Raw genomic sequence first — 21,632 nt, 5'->3', positions numbered from 1 at the left:
GACAAATGATTCTAGAGTCTAACACATGCATAAAAGAACTCTACTTATGACCCCAAGAAAAATGACCCGTCTAGTCACCTCAAACTCCTGGCAGCGTAGCAGACAGACAAACGGCGAGGCGAGTTCAGGGACAGATGGACTGGTTCATAGAGTACTCACATGGGTCTCTGCTAATGAACTGTGGCCCCGGGCTCTGCTGGGAGGGAGGGGGGTTGGGGGTGCCAACCAGCTTGTTCTTGGCCATCTTTGTGTTGGCCTTGGCGAACTCCAATCGAAGTGTCTGTGGGATCTCTGGATCAAATCGGACCCCCTGAGATCAAAGAGAAAAAAAAATTCCAAAGTAAAGTTTTCCTTTAATAACTTCCTTTTTAATGTTTCCCTCTGTGTCTCTTAGTGTTTCTTTCCTAGATGCTTGTTTGGTGTGTAAATGTTATTAGTATCGATTCAGAATGAAACCAGAAACTTTGAATAAACTGAATCTGAAAATGAAGCAGCTTAATGTATTATCAAGTTTCTGCAGCTTCCGCTTCCCATCAGTGACACAAGCAGCGGATCTAAGCTTTGTGAAATGACATTCTTAGTACACGACCCTTTGCCCATCTTGATGCTCTTGACGAATCTGGCAAGATCTATCGATGTCGCCCCCAGAAAATCACTTTCAACTATGTCCGACCCCTGCCTGATCCCTGACGGGTCGGTCCTTGGCTGTGGTGAGACCCCCTGCATTGATCTAGTGAACCCGTAAACGCTGTGTAAACTCAGTTGCAGTACCTTGTCTATCCACCAGGAGGAGAAGTCATGATGGAAGCAGTTTACCGCTACAGTGATCACCAAAGCGTATGATCAGAGATATTCTGCATGACATGAGTGGTATCGTATGAAGAGCAACAAGACTGGGAACCGAATGGTCCCGGATGAGCGTGATTGTAGTCACTCGCACCATCTGTGAAGGCACAGTCCGAAATATTATTTTGTTGATGTTAGATTGGTGCCAAACCACATTAGCAGGCGTGTTCCTCCGTTTGCCGTTTCTGGAGCGTGAACAACAATTTTTCAGAGGTTAAATGCCAAGTACTTGTATCACAAGGAGGCAGATGAGGTGGTTCGGGCATCTGGTTCGGATGCCTCCTGAATGTCTCCCTAAAGAGGGATCCAGGTGGTCCAGGTGGAGAGACTACATATCCACGCTGGCCTGGGAACACCACGGACTCCCTCAGTCGGAACTGATCGGAGTGGTCAGGGAAAGGGAAGTTTTGGGTTTGCAAATAGTAAATCTTATACATTTTTGTAAATTCTTACAGCAATTTGTCCAAAATTTGTGATGCTGTATAAGAATGAAAGGGTCTGGTTTGGCTGCATATTTTACGCAACTACACGTGTTTGATAAGACAATGAACAAGAGAAATCCTCAAAGTTTTGAGGGTTTACTAATTGCTTGCAAATCATCCCAGACAAAAATGTGATGACACATTGTTTACAGTGTTCTTAAGCCCTGTTTACACCTGGCATGTGTCTCACCATGCAGCTTGAGTGACCACTCGGGATCTGGTCTCACGTCCCTGCACTATATGTGGATTAAAGTAATTTAAGTAGGCTGCCTTGCTGCCAGCTACAGTTGTACTTCCATCTTCCTAGAAGTACTCTCGTGAAGGGCCCAAGTCACGGTAGCCTTTCCTCAGAATCAGGTTTCACTTGCACTCCAAAATCAAGGGCTCCTCTCAGTTTATACAAGCCTTGGTGCGGTGTCACCACAACATCCACTACGTGCAGCTGTGCTGTTTTCCAGTTATTTTCGAGGGTACCCCGGGTTTTACGTGTCCCGAGCTTCTTTGAGTGACACACGTGAAGGTTGTTCCTTGTACTTATGGTCCGATTGCCAAGACTTCTGTTCCATGTAATTGTTAAGAGAATTTTAAGCAAACGCCAGAAAACAGTGGTTTAGGTAACGTGATGCGCAGCTGTGGCGGTAACAAACAGTAGAAGAAGACCCCCCCCCTATCAGCAAAGACTGGAGAAGTCTACGCCGTCTTTGTTAGCACCGGCTAGTACTGAAGAGGTTTCATGCTGTCAGGCGACAAAAGCAGAGTTTGGGAATATCCAGGAAGACGACAGCAAATTAGGGTCGGTCGTTTTGTGCATTATTCGGATTTCACCATTCCCATCAACTTTTTCTTGCGTGACATTTCCAAATGCACCCCAAAATACGCCGATGGAAACCTGCCTTGTGACGTATTGTAAAATCAAGAGTTAAAAGCCGATGAGACGCATCTCTTTTCCTGGAAAGTTCCACATAAGTAAACATCTCTCTCCAGTTCACCACATGATGACTTAATAACATAAGTCACACTTGAATTCAGTAACTGTACGCCCTGAGAAAATCAATTATTTTTGTTCCACCGCCTGAGTAGTGCAGTAATGAATAGGCAATTCATAGACTTTCCGTCTTGTGTCTTTGACGTAGTGAGAAAGCCGACTCATTTGTGGACGGGAGCTCGCTGATAACTAGAGTTTGTCACTTCACATACTCTTCATCTACAAATATGTCATGATTTTAGTGGTCAGGGAAAAAAATCTCAGCTGCTTAGACTTTGAAGCCTGCTGTAAATGGCTCAGTGTGGATTAGAGTGTTATTCCAGTTCAATGCACATGATGACGGATGACACCCGCAACTGAAAATCAGAAGTTGATGACACAAACCTGGCTGCCGCATGATGTCATTTACACCACGAGCAGACAAGCCGCGAGGCCCTCGCTATGCTCCCTACTGAACCCTGTAACTGTAATTCAATATGATGACATCAAACCCCTCATTCAGCATGACATCCAGAAATCGCCGCTCTAAGTGAGCCAAACTTTCTGCTGCATTCTTGTGGCATCACAGTGTTCATGACAAGACAAGCAGAGGTTGTTTTTTTAATTTTTGATTTATCAGGCAAAGCGGTAGGCTGACTCATTTTTCGTAAAAACACTTTCGCTCTGGGGGGGGGGACGCGAAATAAAAGCCCTCTTCATCCGACAACAAAGCTGTTGTTTTTTTGAGCAAGAATGATTTTTAGCAGCCACTTCGTCTGATTGTCAAAGACACCCAGAACAACAGATCAAAAGGTCGGATCAATGGTGAGGAAAAGCAGTCGGGACAAAAGGGTGAGAAGCTGTGACGACGGGTTTCTCGGCTCGTTCCTGTAAGTTTGGCCTGAGCTGAGCTGAAACAAGTGAGGGGATGACTCTTGTTGCGAAGGGGAAGGGAATTTACTAGGATTGCCTTGGCTCAGTGCGCTCACAGACTCTGCCAGTCGAGGCTGCAGAGGTATAATAAGGTACATGGATATAATGAGGTCTGAGGACATCTCAGTGTGGGGGCTTTCACAGGAACTACTACTTATTCCTGTGCATTCTCTTCTGAATATGTTTTTGTTGTGTTATTTTAGAGGCTATATCTATTCAAAACAATGACGTGAAACAAATCCCCTCCTTTCCTCGCTCTCGCTGTCTTTCTCATATTTCAATATGCAGATAGATGTTTTGCGAAATCTGCCTTATCTCCATATGACCCGCGGGACGCAAGCTTTCCCCGAAAAACAAGAGCACTCTTCAATTCTCAGCCCCACTGAGTGATTCTACTGGAAACAGTCTCACTATTGTTGGCTCATAATAAGATGATAATTTTTAGCCTTTCTTCAACTTGCCGCTCCATCTTTGATGCGCACCGATACCTCAACATCTAAAAAGTTGTCAGGATGTGCTCGCATTGTCACGGTCCCAGTTTAGGAGGATGATGGAACTGATCTTTTTCTGTGACAAAGAGATCAATAAACAGGCAAGAAGCACTATAAAGGTGGTATATATTGAGGTACTTTAAAAAAATAAAAAAAAAAACAATGGAGGAAATAAATCTGTGTGAGAACTGGTGTTCATTACTCTCTTGTTTCAAGAGATCTGAACAAAACCCTGTGAGGATGGGCTCTGTTTTATATTTGAGTTGGCCTCATCAAGGCTTTCTACCAGGCTAGATTCTGAAATAATGAGATTAAAATTAAACCCTAGATCAATATTTTCTATTTATACGTGGAAGAAGAGCTTATTTTCCGGTACTGGAAGTCATTGACCTTGTAGGATCCGCGGCAAAAAGCCTTAAAGAAAAAGGCGTATTTACTCAAACAGATACATTCAGATATATTTGTCTTTGCTACCTTTTCTGCATGACACGTAGGAAATGTAGAAATGTCTGGATTTCCCCGGTATGAAATTCATATAAGGCAGAGAGATGCAATTCAGAGCCATCACAAGATATACTAGCACTGAGCTGGTGCTTGAGAGGAGCACAAAGAGGGCATGACACTTACGTTCAAGGCATTTTTAGCAGCCTCCGCCTCTGATCGACTGTCAAAGCTGACAAACCCCACCGGCTGGGGAGACAAGAAGACAGAACAAAAGCAAGAAACATGGTTTAAGGCAGAAAACTGAGTCGGCATTCCTGTCTGAGTGACATAGACATGTTGTTCTTTTTTAACATTTTTTTTTTTTTATCATATTCACCCCCCCCTTCCCTAGTTCTGCATCCGTCTCTTTCCTCGCCTGTTATTTATTTATTTTTTAAATTGTAGCGACAGAGAAGAAAAAGAGGGGGAGAGAAATTGAGGCTGGACGCGTACATGGTACAAGCAAGAGTTCATCATTCAGCTCCCCTATGACCAAATACGGGCAATATGAGAGCCAGAAAGTGCATGGGAGAGTGAGGGAGAGAGAGAGAGGAGGAGGAGGAGGAGGAGGAGGAGGAGGGGGGCTGTAAAAGGAGAAGAGATGGAGAAAGGAGACAAATACAGGGGTCTGCAGAATGAGAGGAGAAAAAACTGTTTTGAGGTAGAGGGTGGGAATGAAAATGAAACAAAGCGTGGCGAAAGGTAGAAGTAGTTTTCAGGACCTCCCTGAGCTTGTGAGTAATATATTCTCAGTCACATCGCTTGTTTTATATTCTGGTGGATGACTATATAGTGCATAGTAAAGGTGAGCGAGAGCGAGACAAAAACAGGGTTAGTTGCAAACATCACTTTTGTTTTGTTTTTTTTTGTGCAAGTGTAAGTGCGTGTAGATGGGGATTGTGGGTAAGTCGAAAACAAAGTCTCCAAACATGTTGCTCCCATGGGGTTGCGCTGCTGCATGTGATCTGTAAAAACAGACTGGGGTTATGGGAATTTTGAACAAGTGGGGGAAAAAGGAGGGGGAGAGAGAGAAAAGAAAAGAAGGAACCTAAAAAAAAAAAAGACTAAGTGAAGACGTCAGGAGGCAAAACAGGAATATAAATAGAAAGGGTCTGAGATCTGACTCTTGCTATATAAGGAAATGGCTATGTTCTCTGACTGGAATGGCGAGGGAGATCGATGGATTTATGTCGCCGTTGTCTTTGCCATTAGTCAGGGGCCTGAGGAATGTTGTAAAGCATCAGTTTCTCATGTTGGAGATGTCAATTATGAAACGGCGGGACAAGGTGGGGCTGTGCAAAGAGAGCAAAGTGCAGAAATACCTGCTGAGTGTCTCACTTACTCATTAAACAGGAAAAACAATGTGGACAAAACCTGCACATACGCGTTTTCTAAATGGGGACGTTTGAGGGGGAAAAAATGCACGTAAAATGAAGGTCAGAGAAGCCTTCCAAGTGAGCCGTAAACAACAGGTAAGATATCAGGGAGTAACTCGATGGAATCTTTCTCAAGGGCTGGCAAAAGAGCCAATTTAGATCAATTAATTACAGGAAACGGTACGAAAAAATTAACGCAATTAATCGCACCCTTGCCCTTTGACCTCATGTGGATTTAGCTTACAGAGCTGTGGGCAGCCAATGGACAGCAGCGTTAAAGATTCCATCCTCTACCTTCATCTGTTCATTTATTCACACTTTCACCAAAATTAATTTGAATGTTTGTCACTGCCAAAATTGATATATGCGATTAATATAGATCAATTAATTGCAAGGCGGGATGAATCTTATTAATTTTTAATTGGTTGACAACATCCACTTTATTTCTGTTATGATGCAAACTATTTTTTTTTTGTCTTGTAAACTCCCCCGTTTTTAGATTCTCCAAGTGAGAGTTTTCTGGTTTTGGTCTTTCTTTGATGGAGTTTAAAATAAAATGTATCGCATGACACGAGGGAGCGGGGACAACTCTGTGATAATAATACGTTGCCAGCCAATTTAACTTGGCACCAGTATATTACTATCACATTAAAATACAAAATGTGTGTATGAATAATATAAATTCAGTATTTTGACATGATTGGCTGTAAAAAAAAAAAGAGACGGGTCGATTTTAAATGTGATAATCTGACGCCGAAAATTCTTATTTCGCAGTCAAAGTTGATCTGATGAGGTGAGGTATTCAAAAGGAAACAATGTATCTACAGCATGAGTGTCAAGACAATCTAAATCTACCGAAATATATGTGGGATGTACATGAGAACAGTTACTGGGTTCCATGATTCAAAGCATGCCTTTTCAATGACTAATAAAATCCAAGAAGCATGCCACCTCTCCATCGTTCTGAAGTTTTAAAGGTATAACACTCAACATTCTCTATCAGTCGCCCAGAACCTTCCTGATCTTCCTGTCATGTCTTAATAAGATACGGCGTAATGTGGTGGTAAGTACAATGACACGAAGCTAAATTGCTAAACTCTGGATGTGGACACCTGCCAGCTGAGCTCATTTTCAGTCCTGCGCCCCTGGAGGTAAAACTCAAACGTCAGTATTGCTCTTATCAAAAAAAAAAAAGAAAAAAAGAAGAAAAGACAGAAAGAAAAAAAGTCTCCTCCATCTTACTTCCCATCCCACCAGAAGTGACTGACTTGGCTACAAGCATCGTATGTAACTGCCTCAGGCAAGTTAAAGCAACGCTTTTTTCTCTCCGTCCCTCGATAAACTTTTTTCTTCAAGCCTCGGTACTTCCTCACAAAGGGTGCTAATCCGTTGTAATCTACAAACCAATACCAGGGAAGAGAAAACAAGAAATGGAAGCCATTGATTAGTTTGGTAATGATGCAGAGTGATAGATTACACAGAGGCGTACCTGTTTAGAAGTGAGTTTTATCAAGGAGCCTTCATAGCCCTAAAAGAAAGAATAACACGTCAGTAAAACCTTAACAAAGGCAACAGTGTTATTGTTGTGTTTGTAATCAGATATCCCAGGGAGTTGAGTGTTACTGCCACACGTCTGACAAAAACACCACCACAAATCTGGCACGGCGGACTACGCAGGATCATTCCTGCTGTATCTCACCTGACGAACCATGAGTGACTGATCTCAGCGCTGCTGTGAACTGTTCACTCAGAGTACTTATGCAGTATATAAATGGTGGGATTTAGATGCATAGCGATTATCTCATTATTCACTTATACACTGCTGCTCCAAACGCCATTAAAGCGCATTACTCTAGGGCGATGGTCCAAAAAAAAAAAATCCTGCTACGGCGCATTCACCTGAGCTAACCCTTTACTGCTGTGACAGTGTGAAACTTCTGAGGTGAGGCAAATAGCTTTGTTTTCGCATTGCAGGCAGCTGGCCATTTTTCCATGAGACACACACGCCCATAAGCTTCCCATGGATCAAGATGTGATTGAACCTCGGCTTTAGGAACACAGACACTTGAACCTCGGGAGAGTTTCCGTTGCCGTTTATTTCATCACCATTAATGGAGGTCCCATTGACTGCTGGAAAGAAAAAGCCGCTAAGAATAGCTGAACACCATCCATTTAAAACATATAAACATACCTTAAATGGTCTGAACAGGAGATAGAGCTCCCGTGGCTTAATATCCAGCGGTAGCCCACTGACGAATAGTGTTCGGACCTGAGAAGACAAGAGAGATCATGTATTTTTCATTAACCTCCGCTAGTTATTAATAGCCGCGCATAGCTGACAGTAACAGATGAGGGCTGCAGAATGGGACCCTGCACATGAGTTCAACTGTTTTCTAAGGTTTTATTTAAACCCAAAAGTTTGCAGCTCAGCAAACACGCTCGCTATCACACACCTTTTCTCCAGTTTTGTGTTCTCCTGTGTAATCTGGAGCCTGCTGTGTTTTTATGGCGAGCAGCTCTACCCTCTGTTTTACATTTGAACTTTTCAACTTACAACTTGAGCTCGCATTGCTGGGGAATTACAACGTATACGTTAGCATTAGCAATGAGCGCATAAAAGGAAGTTTAATTGTTGTGATCCATACTGAGTGAGAGAAAGTGGAGAAGAAAAAAAAAACCACAGGGAGAGTAAAAGAAGAGTGGTTCCAAGGGTGCTTTCAGGAGAGTTAGGTTTTCATTATTATGTGTGCTGACAGGGGAAAAAAAATGAATTGAAAAGAGTAATCGCTCCAGGTGTACAGCAACGACATTTGAGGGTTTGTAAAACGACCATTTTAGGCAGTAAAGGATCAAATCCAACATTTCAACGTGTGTGACTCAACCTCACTGACAAAGAAAGAAAATTACAGAGATGAAAATGTGAATAAAAGATAAAGCTTGGATTTCGAAGTTTGGTGATACGTGCTGAGAAAATTTGCTAAACTTCCAAAATTGTAGATGTGCTCAAGGACAAAGCTGCACTAAATGTAACAAAGGTGTGGCTGAACGACATGTTTTTAAGACTCAGGTAAGTTAAAAAAAAAAAAAAAAAGGAATTGTCTGGTTACAGTAAGAGTGCTAGTGTGAAAAGAGCCCCTTGAAAATGAAAACGTGAGAAAAAATATAAGCCACCAAAGCCACAAAAAAGGAAACAACCTTGCAAGTAACTACAAAATTTCCGTTTAATATGAAACACACACTATGTTTTGTTTAGCTTAGTTTAGCGTAGCTTCGGAAAAATGGCTATGAGAGTTCAGTTATCAATGTGTGACATCTTGGTTTTTTATTTCACGTATAAAAACCAACAACTCCACGCAGTGTTTCCGAGGATGTGTATGCATACACTTCTGTTCTTAGTTAAATTTGCAGTATGCAGGTTTCCTCTCTAGTAGCTGCGCATACTTTACTCTTAAAAATGCTACAGTGTAGCGTGTAACAAAAAAATGGGGACATGCTAACAAGGAAATGCTAACTTAGCAACATTACCCTGGTGTCCACCTCAATGTTTTGTCGTAAGGTTGTGGTATAGGCAATGTACCCTCACGTTATTGTCTGTAATGACATACAGAAGAAGTACAGGTGACCAGGTGACAAACTTGGAGGGGGACGACAAGTAGTCACCATGGTAACATACACAACATTATGGGGGGTGGGGGTGGACGAAACCTTGTTGGTGCTTGTTTTTACCGGCCATGTTGTTGCACGTTATGGAGAAACCTAGAAGATGACGTCAGTGAAAACAGCCGTCACATGACTTCTACATCATAACATAATCAGAAGCTGGGTTTCCATCTCCGTATTCATGCATTAACTCTTTTCTCATAAGTCAAAAAACACTTTCGGTGAGTGTCAAGACTTTTTTAGAGTTTTTTTGTTGTCGTTTTTTTGTTGTTGCAAATTCTGGCGTTTCCATCCCTTTTTTCCAACTCGACATTTTAATATGAAAACGGGGTGACGGAAACCCAGCCAGTGTTAGCAGGTTGGAGAGTACAATTAGCTCCATTTATAGGCTAGTTCTGGGTTTTGTTGATCGGAGAGCGTATTGTGAGGTAGGCAAGTGTGACATAGCAGTTATGCGGGAGCTGCATGGGTTTGTTAATGGTGAGGAGGAACTTTACCAGCAGTGGTTCCAACCCCTACAGATGGTGATGAGCTTTGAGGGTACTGACTGAAGGAAAGACATCATGGATAAAAGTGAAGTATCTGTATCTATCACTTCTCAAACTACTCTGTGGTATTACGACCAGCCCTTGCTGTTTAGCATACGTGGTACCTTTAAGCTAATCAGCGACTGATTTCAGCTTCATTCTGAGAAAAAAAAAATCCACTCAGACATCTGTGGTCTTGTATTCTATTTTAGAACTACAATACAATGTGTACTTTCAAGGTACCAAGACACTGTTAAACTCAGGAAAGTAGGCAATTGGTAACTTGGAGCATTACCAGACAGCAATTACTTGACAAATTCACCGAGTCCTGCAGAGTGGAAACCTGGATAATATTCCCTAAAGGGCTTATGTGAACAGAAGTGGTTCAACACGCATGCACGCACGCACACACACACACACACACACACATTAGCAGCAACACTTAGCTGAATGCACTACAAGACAGAGAGATGCTGAGACATCTCCTGAAAGCAAATCTGGTTACATTTAGAAGGCAATGGAAGAAGGAAATTCAATTTGTTGCGTGTAGGCAGGTCTGTCCTTAATTTTGGATCTGCATGGCAGGGGGTTGTTAACACAGGCATTTGCAACTATTAACTAGAACTGCACTGACCACATCTGCCTCCTATTAATGCAACAGCTTCATTTTCTGCAGACAACCTCATTTATGGACTAAAAACCCACCTCGGTAGTTAGGTAGTTAAGATTTTTTTTTGGCACATAAGAAATCACATGACTATTTGGACTGTGCTGATTTATAACCTAACTGAAATAAATCTGAGATTCGGGCACTGTTTTTGTGTGCAGGAGGCATCAAAATCAAAACAGACAACGTGCATGAAAACACCGAACCCCACCCGAAAACAATGAGTCCATATCAATAAAATGATCCTGAATTTAGAATAAACCTGAAGGTACTCTATTATAAAGTGGATTCAAAGCACCCCAATTCACGAAATAGTGGTTTCACAGCTCAGGGGACAAAGGAACTGCTGAACTAACACTACATCTCATTCCCGCATGTAACCTGATACGCACCAGTGATGCCAAAGTCAGAGCAACACACAAACAAAGGAGCTTAGCAACTGGGGGAAACTGGTGAGTGCCAAACCGAGCCAGTCAGCCAGCCAGCCAAAAATCACCTTGCCCACTTTCTCACCTTATCTTATCAGGGCTGAGCTGAACCCTGCGGGGCCATCACTGGGATCTGTCTCTTGACAGGTCTGTTTAAATCAACTCTACTGAGGGTCTCCTTAAATGGAGGGCGACAAAGAGTCAGATCAGTCCGGTATTATCAATCAGACGTGGGCATGTGACAACTGTTTGAGGCTGAGGTGTGTGCGTTTGATGTTTAAAATTTCTTCAAAAGTAAAAAGCATAAGGCGTAAAAGTCTTTGTTTCATTATTTTTAACAGAAATGGGCATCGGTCTTGTTGCAGCTGTGCGTGACAATAAAAGAATGCAAGAAAAACGTCAGAGACAAAAGATCTGAAGCTACTTCAATCTCTTGTTGCTATTTTAAGACAGATTTATCTATTTTCCTCCTTTCCATCCATGTGGAGGAAATAATTCTAAAGACTGCGGTAATTATATGGATGATTTCATAAATTAAAATCACATCCACTGAAGCATTTCACATTCTACTGCACACATGTTAAAGTCTATCTTTCCGTTGCCAAGCTGAGTTCTTATCTTCAGTCATGAGGCTAATAGACACTGGCGAGCAGCACACGTTAGCACAAACACACACAACAATGACTCGTCGACACACTAAGAACAATGGCACATTCTTGGCTGTGTCAGACTTCATTCCTGAGACTTCCTGACGTCAGCTGTTGTGATACATGATCGTTTCGCAGTTTGCCCGGCGTGGAGCTGACTGCATACGCTCAGAGAAAGATACTGGATGATTCACGGGCTTTAATGTCTGTCTTCTGCAGATATCTGCTTTTAATTAGGTTACACAGGGGACTTGGAGAAGCCACCAGGTGAAGTGAGACATCAAGGATTCATGATGTAGTAAACAATACTGAAGGTCAAGCCACGGGGTGAGAAAATTCAAAAGGTTTGGTAAAAGGCAAATATCAACCTTTTACCACAGGTTTATTGGGTTTTAGAGGCGCAGTCTTATTGGTTCCTCGTGAGTCACATACCAACATTTCCATAGTGCTGAGTGTCCCGGTACAAGCCTTTGAATCATTGACCATTTACGGCGTACTCGCACACCGACACGCAAGAAGACCTGAATCAAAAACAGCAGTGCCTACCTACCACAAGCCAGCTGAGTACCTCACAGCCAGAGTAGCACAGCAGTTCCCTGGCAACACTTTTAGCAGAACACAGCAGACTGTGGAGCCCCCCCCCCCCCCGGCCAAAACATCAGATCCCATTAAGGCCACTACTGTAGCAAGTCTCAAGGGATCAATGCACCCCCCCCCCCCCCCAATCAGAGATCCTCCACTCCACAAGTCCCAGATGAGGTCATCGCCTTATTGATACTCTATCATTGCACATCGCAGGTTTCTTTGTGGGCCCCAGAAGGCTGGTAGCACGAGGGGTAGGTAGGACTCTCTTTAAGGATAATTCCAGTTTAGAAAGAGACAACAGAAAATGGAACCCTCCACCTCCCTGCTCCATTTGTTAAAAAAGAACAACCCTTTAGTTATTTTAACCAACAGCATTTCCCATAAGCACTACCAGGACGGAAGAGATTTGTCTACAGTGACTGACGATGGCTACGTTAACGGAGTAGAAGTCCTCAGACGGCAGAGTAGAAAACTAAATCTAGGAAGTAGGACGACAGCGTAAGTACACGTTCAACAATGCTGAACCATGGGGAACAATTTTGAAAAAAATTGCTTATTGCACTAACTTTCACTGCTATTGCAATTATCATAGGATTTGCAATATTAGAGGAAAGAATTACAGAATTTTTCTTATTTCCATTCCTGTCCGCGCCGTGATATTAAATTTAGAATGGTATTTTGACACACGATTAGCCTTTAGCAAATGTTGCCCCTATCAATATTGATTAGATTTTGATTAACTGTGCTGCCTGAATGCTAACAAAATAACTGTTAAGAGTTTAATCATTGCACATATTTGCCTGTCAGAGCTACCGAACAAAAATAAAAAACTTTTATTTTTTTACAAGTTGGCTGAAACTGCCTTCATCATTATGGCATTTTCTGGCTAATAAAGAGAAACCAGTTCAGACACTCTACACTGCTAAATCAAGCTCGTATTGCATACGTTAAATTGATGAATGATTAACAGTGTTCGACTGACAGCATGTCGGTCTGATGGGCGTGAGTGAATTACAGATTCAACACGACAAGAAAGTTAGTCGAGGCAACGTGATTGCATCCGTGCCATTGCAAAGATTTGGGGAAAATCTCTAACAATTGTGGTACTTCAAATGAAAACGGGTAACTTGATGAGTACAAATGTATCAAGACGGTAACCTACAGTATTGTAAAAAAAAACAAATGCAACAAACCAGAATACACCTTATGTGAGGTACTTACAGGTGCAGAAGTACAAAAACTAAGTCAAAGCTAAAATATCTGATGCCAAAGTTAAAAATACTGAAACATTACTTAAAGATTCTTTCATTTTCCCCCCCCCTGTGATTCATCAAAAATGACCCATTAATGCATTTATGCCTTCTTTTGGGGATGCACGGTCAAATCGGCATCAGTATCAGCAGATATTGCTCATTGTGTATATATATATATATATATATATATATATATATATATATATATATATGTGTATGTGTGTGTGTGTGTGTGTGTATAATTGGCCTGCTGGCCATGATATATATCAGCCAAGTTTTGCTCAAGTCTCTTCATCTTCCCAACAGATAATCATATAAATATACGATTACCTGTTTCGGATTTATGTCACTTTTTCAAATTCACTGTGTTAACTTGTGTTTTTCAGTGTACACTGTCGAGATCAGCAACAAATCTAATGTCCTGCATCCCTAATTTCTATTCAGCGGCCGTTGGAGCCTGATAAAAATTGTCGCACCTATCTTCTGAAATGCCTTGTGATGATCTACTGCTCTGTGTGACTTTCTCAGATATTTGCTCTCACATTAATTGAGTGCTTTTTATTTTGACCGTTCATTCTGGCTGAAATGAGGGACACGACCTTGGTGCTATGTGAGATGATTACTGTGTTTCTTTCTCTCTCTCTCACACTGTGTGTGTGTGTGTGTGTATGTGTGTGTGTGAGACAGCCAAGTTAATAGATAGAGGTCCTACAAGCCAGATGTGGAGGGACGCAGCTCTAACCTTGAAGCATCGAATGAGGGGAGTACATTAGCATTAACGTGTGTGTGTGTGTGTGAATGTGTGTGTTTGAGTGTGTGTGCAACAGTGTTGTGACTACCTGCATATGAAATCAAAAAAAGAAGAAATATTTCATTGTACACCCACACTAGTTGCTTTCAAATGCACGCACACACACACACACACACGTGCACATGCTCACACACACTTGCTGTGACCAAGCTCAAATCAAAGTCTACCCATGGGCCCATGTGAGCTCAGGGCAAGTTGAGTTTTCTTGCATCACTTGAACGCCGCGCTATTAAAAACAGCCGAACTGACAGACTCCCACACTCCTTTGCTATCTGACTTGTCGCTGCTCTGTGTTGGCATCACTCTCCATCATCCTCACAAGCTTCTCTTTTTTTCTCTCTCTCCATCATCCTCCATGAAGGAGAATGTGAAGAGTGAGAGACTGCAGGCCTGAGAGGTGTCAAACAACCATAAATGGATGACTCCGTTTGTCTGCTAATCGTCCGAGTTCAACAGGCCACATTTCACACGTGGGGTCAGGGGTCACAGGTCAGGCTCAGGTTTATTGCTTGGGTCGGTGGGGGGGGGGGGGTCATTTGTGAGGTTGAGCACACTCTAAAGTTTGTTTTTCCTCGCTCTTATTCCTTGCAAGTCCTTTCAGCCAACAATTATGGCTCAGTCTGTAAATGTTCCAACAGGTTAACCTTTAAAAGACATTTAAACAGATGACCTAGGAAAAGCAATCGAGCGGCTACTTGACTGTATTTTTCCTACTCTTGCTCCCGAACTAGATGTTTACATCTAGCCTGGAAAAAGAATATCCTCATTTTTATATACACACATGTTCTCTCTTCCATATCAACCAGTTCAAAAACAGTTCAACCGGTGAGAGTCGACCCAAGCTCTTGCCAGTTACTAATGCAAACTTTATCGCTTCCTATTGTTCTCCTCCCACAACACACACATCCAACTTCTAACACTTGACATCTTGTATGGGAAATGTTTTGTTAGAAGAAACTGAAGTTTTTGAGTGGTCAGAACATAGTGTATCATTCTTCCAACAAAAGTCCTTTTAATCTTGTTTTTTTCGGAACTGAGATCTGAAAACAAATCACAAATACACGGTTGATCTGTCAGCTACATGAAAAGCACCAATGTTTGGCATTGTAATCATTTGCCTATCAATAAACTGTGTGAACTCACGGCGGAAAGACAAAGCAACTTAGTGTTCCGTGTGCAGTTAAGATGCCACGGATTTGACACATACCTGATTTGACCTTTTGTCCGTGTTGTCAGTGTATCAAAACAGTTAGAAAGCAGATTTATAAGAAAGCTGTTGTTTATGTTGAACTAAGACAGTCTGTGCTGTCCCCTCTTCCTGCATACCAGCACTAAACCGTGTACCGGACCGTACCGACCTATTTTCACCCCTGACTTTGACTCTTTGGCAGTCAGCTTAGGGTTTATGAAGTCTTTAGTTTGCGCTCTTCTTCCTTGCCTGCATCTGATGAGACTCAATGAATGGACTTAACATTCCAAAGAGCTCATTAATGTGAACTAATCGGCCAAGTCCGTCTCGGCCTTCCCTTTGTTGCCGCCTGCCCGAGTGGACACTTTAAACTGTTTGGATTTGAGGTTGGGTGGGCAGAGGGTTAAAGTGTAAGTGCAGTGGGGGGGGGGTGTGCGCAAAAAACAACCAGGCATTAGTTAATCAGTCATCTCTGTGTCCCCAAAAAGACATTTGAGTCCGCTGCCAACATGCTGGTGCCCTGCAGAAATGCAACAGCTGTTCCTTTTGGTTTGTCAGTGATGGCACTTAGAGAAACCTCATTAGAGCAGAAACTAATGATTATTGTCATTATGAACCTATCTACCCATCATTCTCTTCATTGTATGCATCTGTCCAGCTAGCTAGACCCCCCCCCCCCCCCATTTTAGTCTCTATTTAGTTCCATTACAAAATTGTTTATTTTGGAGTATTAGCTGTAAGTGAGCATCAACACCTCCTCTATTTTGTGTACCTACACAGCTAAACAGTGCAAGCATTTGACTCACATTTGCAACTACAATTAGATGTACACAAAATGCAAAGCACATACGCAGGAACAAAATCGGTCACAGCGCTGGAACAACAGCATCCAATCCTGCACTGACTCCATCATATTCTGGCTGCTACGCTGTTTCGGTGTGAACTTTACACAGCTGCTTGTCCAAATGCAGAGTTTGCTGCTGCGTCACATGCTAGCCAGAGCTGATCGCTGCCTTTCTAGACTTTTTTTTTAGATTTTACCAGAAGCGCTGCGGTGCTTTTCTGACGCATCCCAGAAGCAGCTCGGCCTCTGTGAGGACTGTGCAGCAAAGTCTATTTTTCGATGGAAGGTGCGCCAAACTTCAATTGATGTTTCGGGCTAGATAGGAAATCCTTGCACAAATAGCAAAGAGTATCGAGTCAAACTTTCAAAATAAAACACCACGAGTGGACTCTCAATTGGGAAAAACAGACAGAAAAGGACACAGTGTTAAGATGAACTCAACGTACCCATGATAGAAACACTGAAACCAAATCAACAGAATCTGAGCGAGTTAACAAACATGGGCAGGCAAACTCAACGTGTCTTGGAGTTTTATAACTATTTTAATATGGGCATGTTCATCTGTTTATGGACTGTCTGCATACAAATTATATTGGATTGCTTGCATATACTCATGTTCCTTTATCATGTAGTAACACAAAATTGTATAAATTTACATTGCGGCCGAAATTTGTTCATGAATTCATACAGTTTTCAACTATGGCGTAATTGTGCTACTTGGGAAATAATTATAACGAAAATAAAATAAATAAATATCACATTACAGCTCACAACGGGCAACACAAGAGGGATTTAGCCTCAGTTTAATTATTCAGTCGCTTTATTTTATCTACCTATCCGCAGACTTTGTTAGTTTTGAGCTGAGTACAAAGATACCAGGCCAATCTTGAGAACTGTGTCCTTGGATGGCCAACAGTCACTGGCCGGCCAAAAGGCCATTGGTGCACACAGTTGGATAGTCAAGAGAGACAAGTTTCTCCTTGTTACTGCTCTGTCTGACTCGTTCCTGTCTTAAGGGGTCTTCCCATGACCATAAACAGTCCTTCTGTTCAGATATCTCAGGGTCATGCTTTTCAATTATGGGCTGATAAGAGATTAAATGAGAGCGAGAGCAAATGGGAGGAGGGTAGGAAGGAGGAGAAAAGTGGTAAATTATTTAAAAAAAAACAATACTGTTGCAAAGGGAGGGAAAGGAGGAGGAAACAGTGAAAGAACAAGATAAGGAAAAAGAAGGGTGGGACACTTGAAAGGAAGGGGAAGGAAATGAAGGGGGAAGAGAGATAAAGGTGCAAAGGCAGAGCACACAAAGGATGTATGGGGGTGTTTGGAACTTGGAAAAAGTTTGCGGTACATAAAATGGAGGGAGGGGGTAGCGAGACGGGGGGGGTATTATATACAGTAAGGTAGGTAATTATAGCGTGTGAGTAAGCAATAAAAAATGGAGGTGACAGAATAAGCACACAAATACAGTCTGACAAAGCCAGACGAGATGGATGACTACGTCGAGGCAAAATCTGCAGTTCCTTCACTTGTCTATCATTTATTCCAGAGCTGACAACACCAGCCTTCTAAGGGAAGCTTCGCCTCCTCTCCTCACTCATTGTCAGTTTTTTATATTTATATATGTTTATCTAAGTATCTGGTGGACAATTCTTTATCGCTCTTTTCTTCTCACATCAGTTTGAGCAGACTCCTTTGCCAGCCGTTCCTGACACTAAGCCTTGTTGTTGTCTTTTCAAATACCTCTTGTCGCACAGCTGACAAATGGCTAAGATAAGATGACAATTCCCCCGGCGCTTTTATAAATAAACTCCCAATCTATCAGACGGGTAGATGGAAAAAGGTTTTACTATTGTGAGCCTGTATGGGAGGTTTTTATTGTGTATATATACGCTATGATATGATGTTTTTTTTCTGAAGAGCAATATGTATTACATCTCAGCAGTTACATTCCTCAAAAATCCGTGAGACCTTTTGTTTTCTCTTCTGCCCATCATGGCCACTTTACCCTCTGAGCTCCCCCCTGATAACGTGTCATGTCACAGAGAGTTAATATATCTGTGTGCCCTTTTCATAGATACATGCACACACGTACAGACCACACACACACCGATGTGCAGACCAACTCACTCGACTTCACCATGCTTCTCTAGCAGTGCGGCTCGCCACCTACATCTCTTCATAGAAAAGGTCACACCGGCCACATGACCTGCTATTTGAAGAAGACCAGGTGGATAGCCAAAGCAGGCCAAGCACAATCCAATTACACCCCAGGGAGATTCATCACATTTGCTGAACTCTGCTTGACTGATATTTGGTTTCTCTTGAGGTGCTTGTAAAGATCCATTTACATACTCATGGTCAGCATGGAAGGAAAAACCAAACGATGTCTTACTAGGTTCAATCACCTGCTGTGTTGGACTGGTCCAAACATGAAATATCATTTCAGTTAAAGAATAGTTTCATCCTGCAGACAACATAGTTTGACTCATTTGTCAAAAAATTAAGCATAGAACCTTCAACACTGGGGAGGCTGAGCAAGCCCCGACTAAAGTAAACACCAGTTCACATGAGTAAAACCGGCACCAGGAAGGTCAGGTGACTTTTCTCATCATTCCCTTGAGTCGCCAACCACCAAAGAGCAAGCTACAACCTACTGCAACTGATGAATATTTTTGTTATCAATTTCAAATGCCATGACTTCATTTTTTTAATTTCAACTCTTTGTGTCAAATATCTTCACGAGATTGATTTAAAAAAAAAAAGGCCCTTCCCATGAGAAATTGCAACTTTTGTCCAAATAAATTAAAAGGGTGCAACAAGCAGCAACAGGTAAATCCTCAGCTGTTTTTGCTAGGCAAATGACTACAGGCCCTAATCTACTTTCAAATTAGCAAATGCAACACTGTAAAATGTCCATCAGTTTCCTACAACCCAAGCGGACGTCTTCAACGAGTTTGCTTTGTCTCACCTCGCCAAAAAAGATGTTTCACATATGTTTCCATCATGAAGTCATAGTGAAAAGCCTTCGAGGTTTCTGTGGCACCAAATCATTCAATCCAATTGACGTTTGACAAGCAGACCCAGAACCAAAAGTGATGCAAGAGGCATTCAAGGCTACATCCCCACCTTTATTTCCAGGCGCACTTGTTGAAAATTAAGCAAAAAAAAAAAAAAAAATTCAGAACGTCAACAAATGGTCATGTGACAAGAAATCAGGAATCAGCTTTGCAAAAAAATCCAAGAGTTTGGTGAAATCTGGTTGAAATGCCACTTGTTCAGGAGTGTAACCTGTCATTTTAAATATCAACAAATATGGTCTTAATCATGAATTCCTTGAAATGACTGAGGGGCAAGTGCACACCAACCAGGTAGAAAAAGAACCTCTTCATCCTCTGCTGAATTTCGAGAGGCAAGATCTTTTACAAAGTGGATTTAAGAAACCGGACTGATTAAGTGTCAAATTAATTGGAGCGCTAAATGGAAGCTTCAAATGAACATTCATGAGTAAACAGTTCCAGTTCATGCATTTTGACATGATAACAAGAAGACGCCTGGAATTTGTCACATCAACTCATGATTTACTTCTCTACATGAAAACAAAAGGTGCCTAAACATGCTGGTGCCATCTTTAATTGAGATTTTCCTTTTGTCCTCTAAGCAACCGTTCCTTGTCCATACAAGGCCTGGAAGGCACAGCTGGTTGAAGCGTATCTTTGACGTTCCTCGTGTGTAAGAGACAGTATGTCACCTCCACTACATCAGTGGCCGCTGAGTGCCACAGTACGTGAAAGCATCCAGAACACCTGATAACAACACTTATCAAACCAGCTCGCTAGATTAGACGCTCGCCGGAACCTAAAACCTACATACCTCGTCTGCAACGAGACCATGTTTGGTGAGCGCTGGTGCGCGGAAGATAAACATTAGGCATCGTCAAGTTGACTTGACGATGGCTCATGAGGTTGAGTAACGAAGCAGGCACGAGAAGCCGAGCTCGCTGCGGAGCTTTACTGGTGCGAATCAGTGATCCATTGAGTTTCATGCTGCAGGAGGGGAGGGGAATGCTGCTATTGTTCAGCATGTGAGAGTCATACAAGCAAGGTTGTTAAACTTTGGCTCTCACAAGGATAGAGTTCATGGTTTCTTTAGTGCTGTTAAGCTGGTGTTTTATGATTCTGACAACGAGGACTTGGAGAGTGCTTCTTTGCAAGGGATTGAAGGGAAGAAGAGTAATACCAAAAATCATCTAATCTCAAACGTGTATGAAAACATGAGGAAAGGCATTGCATCTTAGCCAGAAGTAAGTCACCTCAGTGTTTTTGTGTGAACAGTCACACCTGTCAGAGAAGTGTGTGATTTGGCCCGGCCATGCCTGCTCGTATTTGTGAGTGTGAACGTATCTTAGTCGCCTCGCAATTTGTAGCGTATAACAAGCATTACATGAGACATCAAGCGCTGCTGTTCAACCTTATGTTAATTCATCCAAGTAAATCGAAGTCCTTGCCAGTCTGGATGGCCTCCAAACGCTCCCACAACCATTAGACTCCTCAGGCCATTACTCTCTCTGTCTGCCTTTTATACTAAAGACAATTCTGAACTACAGCCCTGCTGCATGTGGACATCACTGGGTTTCAAATTCCTTGAGGGGAAATACTAGTTTAAAAGATTTATCAAACAACGCTGCAACTGACAACCAACCCATAACCAATTAAACATGACCTGACACAGATCATCTGCCCCCCCCCCAAAAAAATCACTTCAATCATTAATTATGTCGAGGCGAAAATAAAATAATTCCATGTTTATAACTAATTGTTCAAATCAAACTTACAATAAACCTCCTATAATTAGGATATTTTATTGTGTAACAATAGCATTTCCTGCACTTCCTGAGTTGAAAAAAAACAAGCCAAAATATTAAATGATTAATTGATTAGCCAATCAACAGGACTACTTTAATAATTCAGTAACTGTGCAATTTTTATTCTGCTGTTTCATACTGTTACATATTGACTAATTTTGACTTTTTGGCCCAAAAAAGACAATGAGTATTAGAAATTTTGAAACTAGTTAATGGATTGTCAATTCCTTAAACAACATATCCATGTATAAATAAATGATGGAAGAAATTATTAGCTGTTTCCTCGCATCATGGTTTGCTACACAAGCTCTGAAGGTACGCAGTGTACGGCAGAACTGCATTTTGCACAATAGAGGTCACAAGTTGAGTGGAAGTTGTAGTCGTTTTCATCATTAATTTACTAAATGACTCATTGTTTTGGGAATAAATTGTCCAGAACACCTGAAGAATGCCCCCTACAATGTCCAAAAGTGACAGATTCAAACTGCTTTTTTTTTTTTTTTTTACTCTCACCAACATGCCAAAACTTAAAAATTCTTAATTTTCAGACCCAAAAAAGCATCACATTCTTATTTTCAAGGC

At 41.9% G+C, this 21,632-nt stretch overlaps 1 protein-coding gene across 5 annotated transcripts in view; it reads right to left on the bottom strand.

Moving 5' to 3' along the window:
• LOC147238622 (RNA-binding protein with multiple splicing-like) overlaps positions 1–21,632 on the bottom strand; it is a 36,987-nt gene that overhangs the window by 13,437 nt on the left and 1,918 nt on the right. For all 5 annotated transcript variants that reach the window (XM_086197374.1, XM_086197373.1, XM_086197375.1 and 2 more), the window contains exons 2-5: positions 7,767–7,844; positions 7,065–7,103; positions 4,344–4,406; positions 160–310 (exon numbers count right to left, since the gene is read on the bottom strand). In XM_086197374.1, the coding sequence (XP_086053500.1) occupies positions 160–310; positions 4,344–4,406; positions 7,065–7,103; positions 7,767–7,844 (331 nt within the window). The remainder of the gene's footprint in view (positions 1–159; positions 311–4,343; positions 4,407–7,064; positions 7,104–7,766; positions 7,845–21,632) is intronic.

The sequence above is a fragment of the Aulostomus chinensis genome, chromosome 24 (assembly GCF_037954235.1).
Source record: "Aulostomus chinensis isolate RoL2024-O1b breed Wild chromosome 24, RoL_Achi_v1.0, whole genome shotgun sequence".
Classification (NCBI taxonomy): Eukaryota; Metazoa; Chordata; class Actinopteri; order Syngnathiformes; family Aulostomidae; genus Aulostomus; species Aulostomus chinensis.
This window is presented reverse-complemented; position numbering and strand designations above follow the sequence as displayed.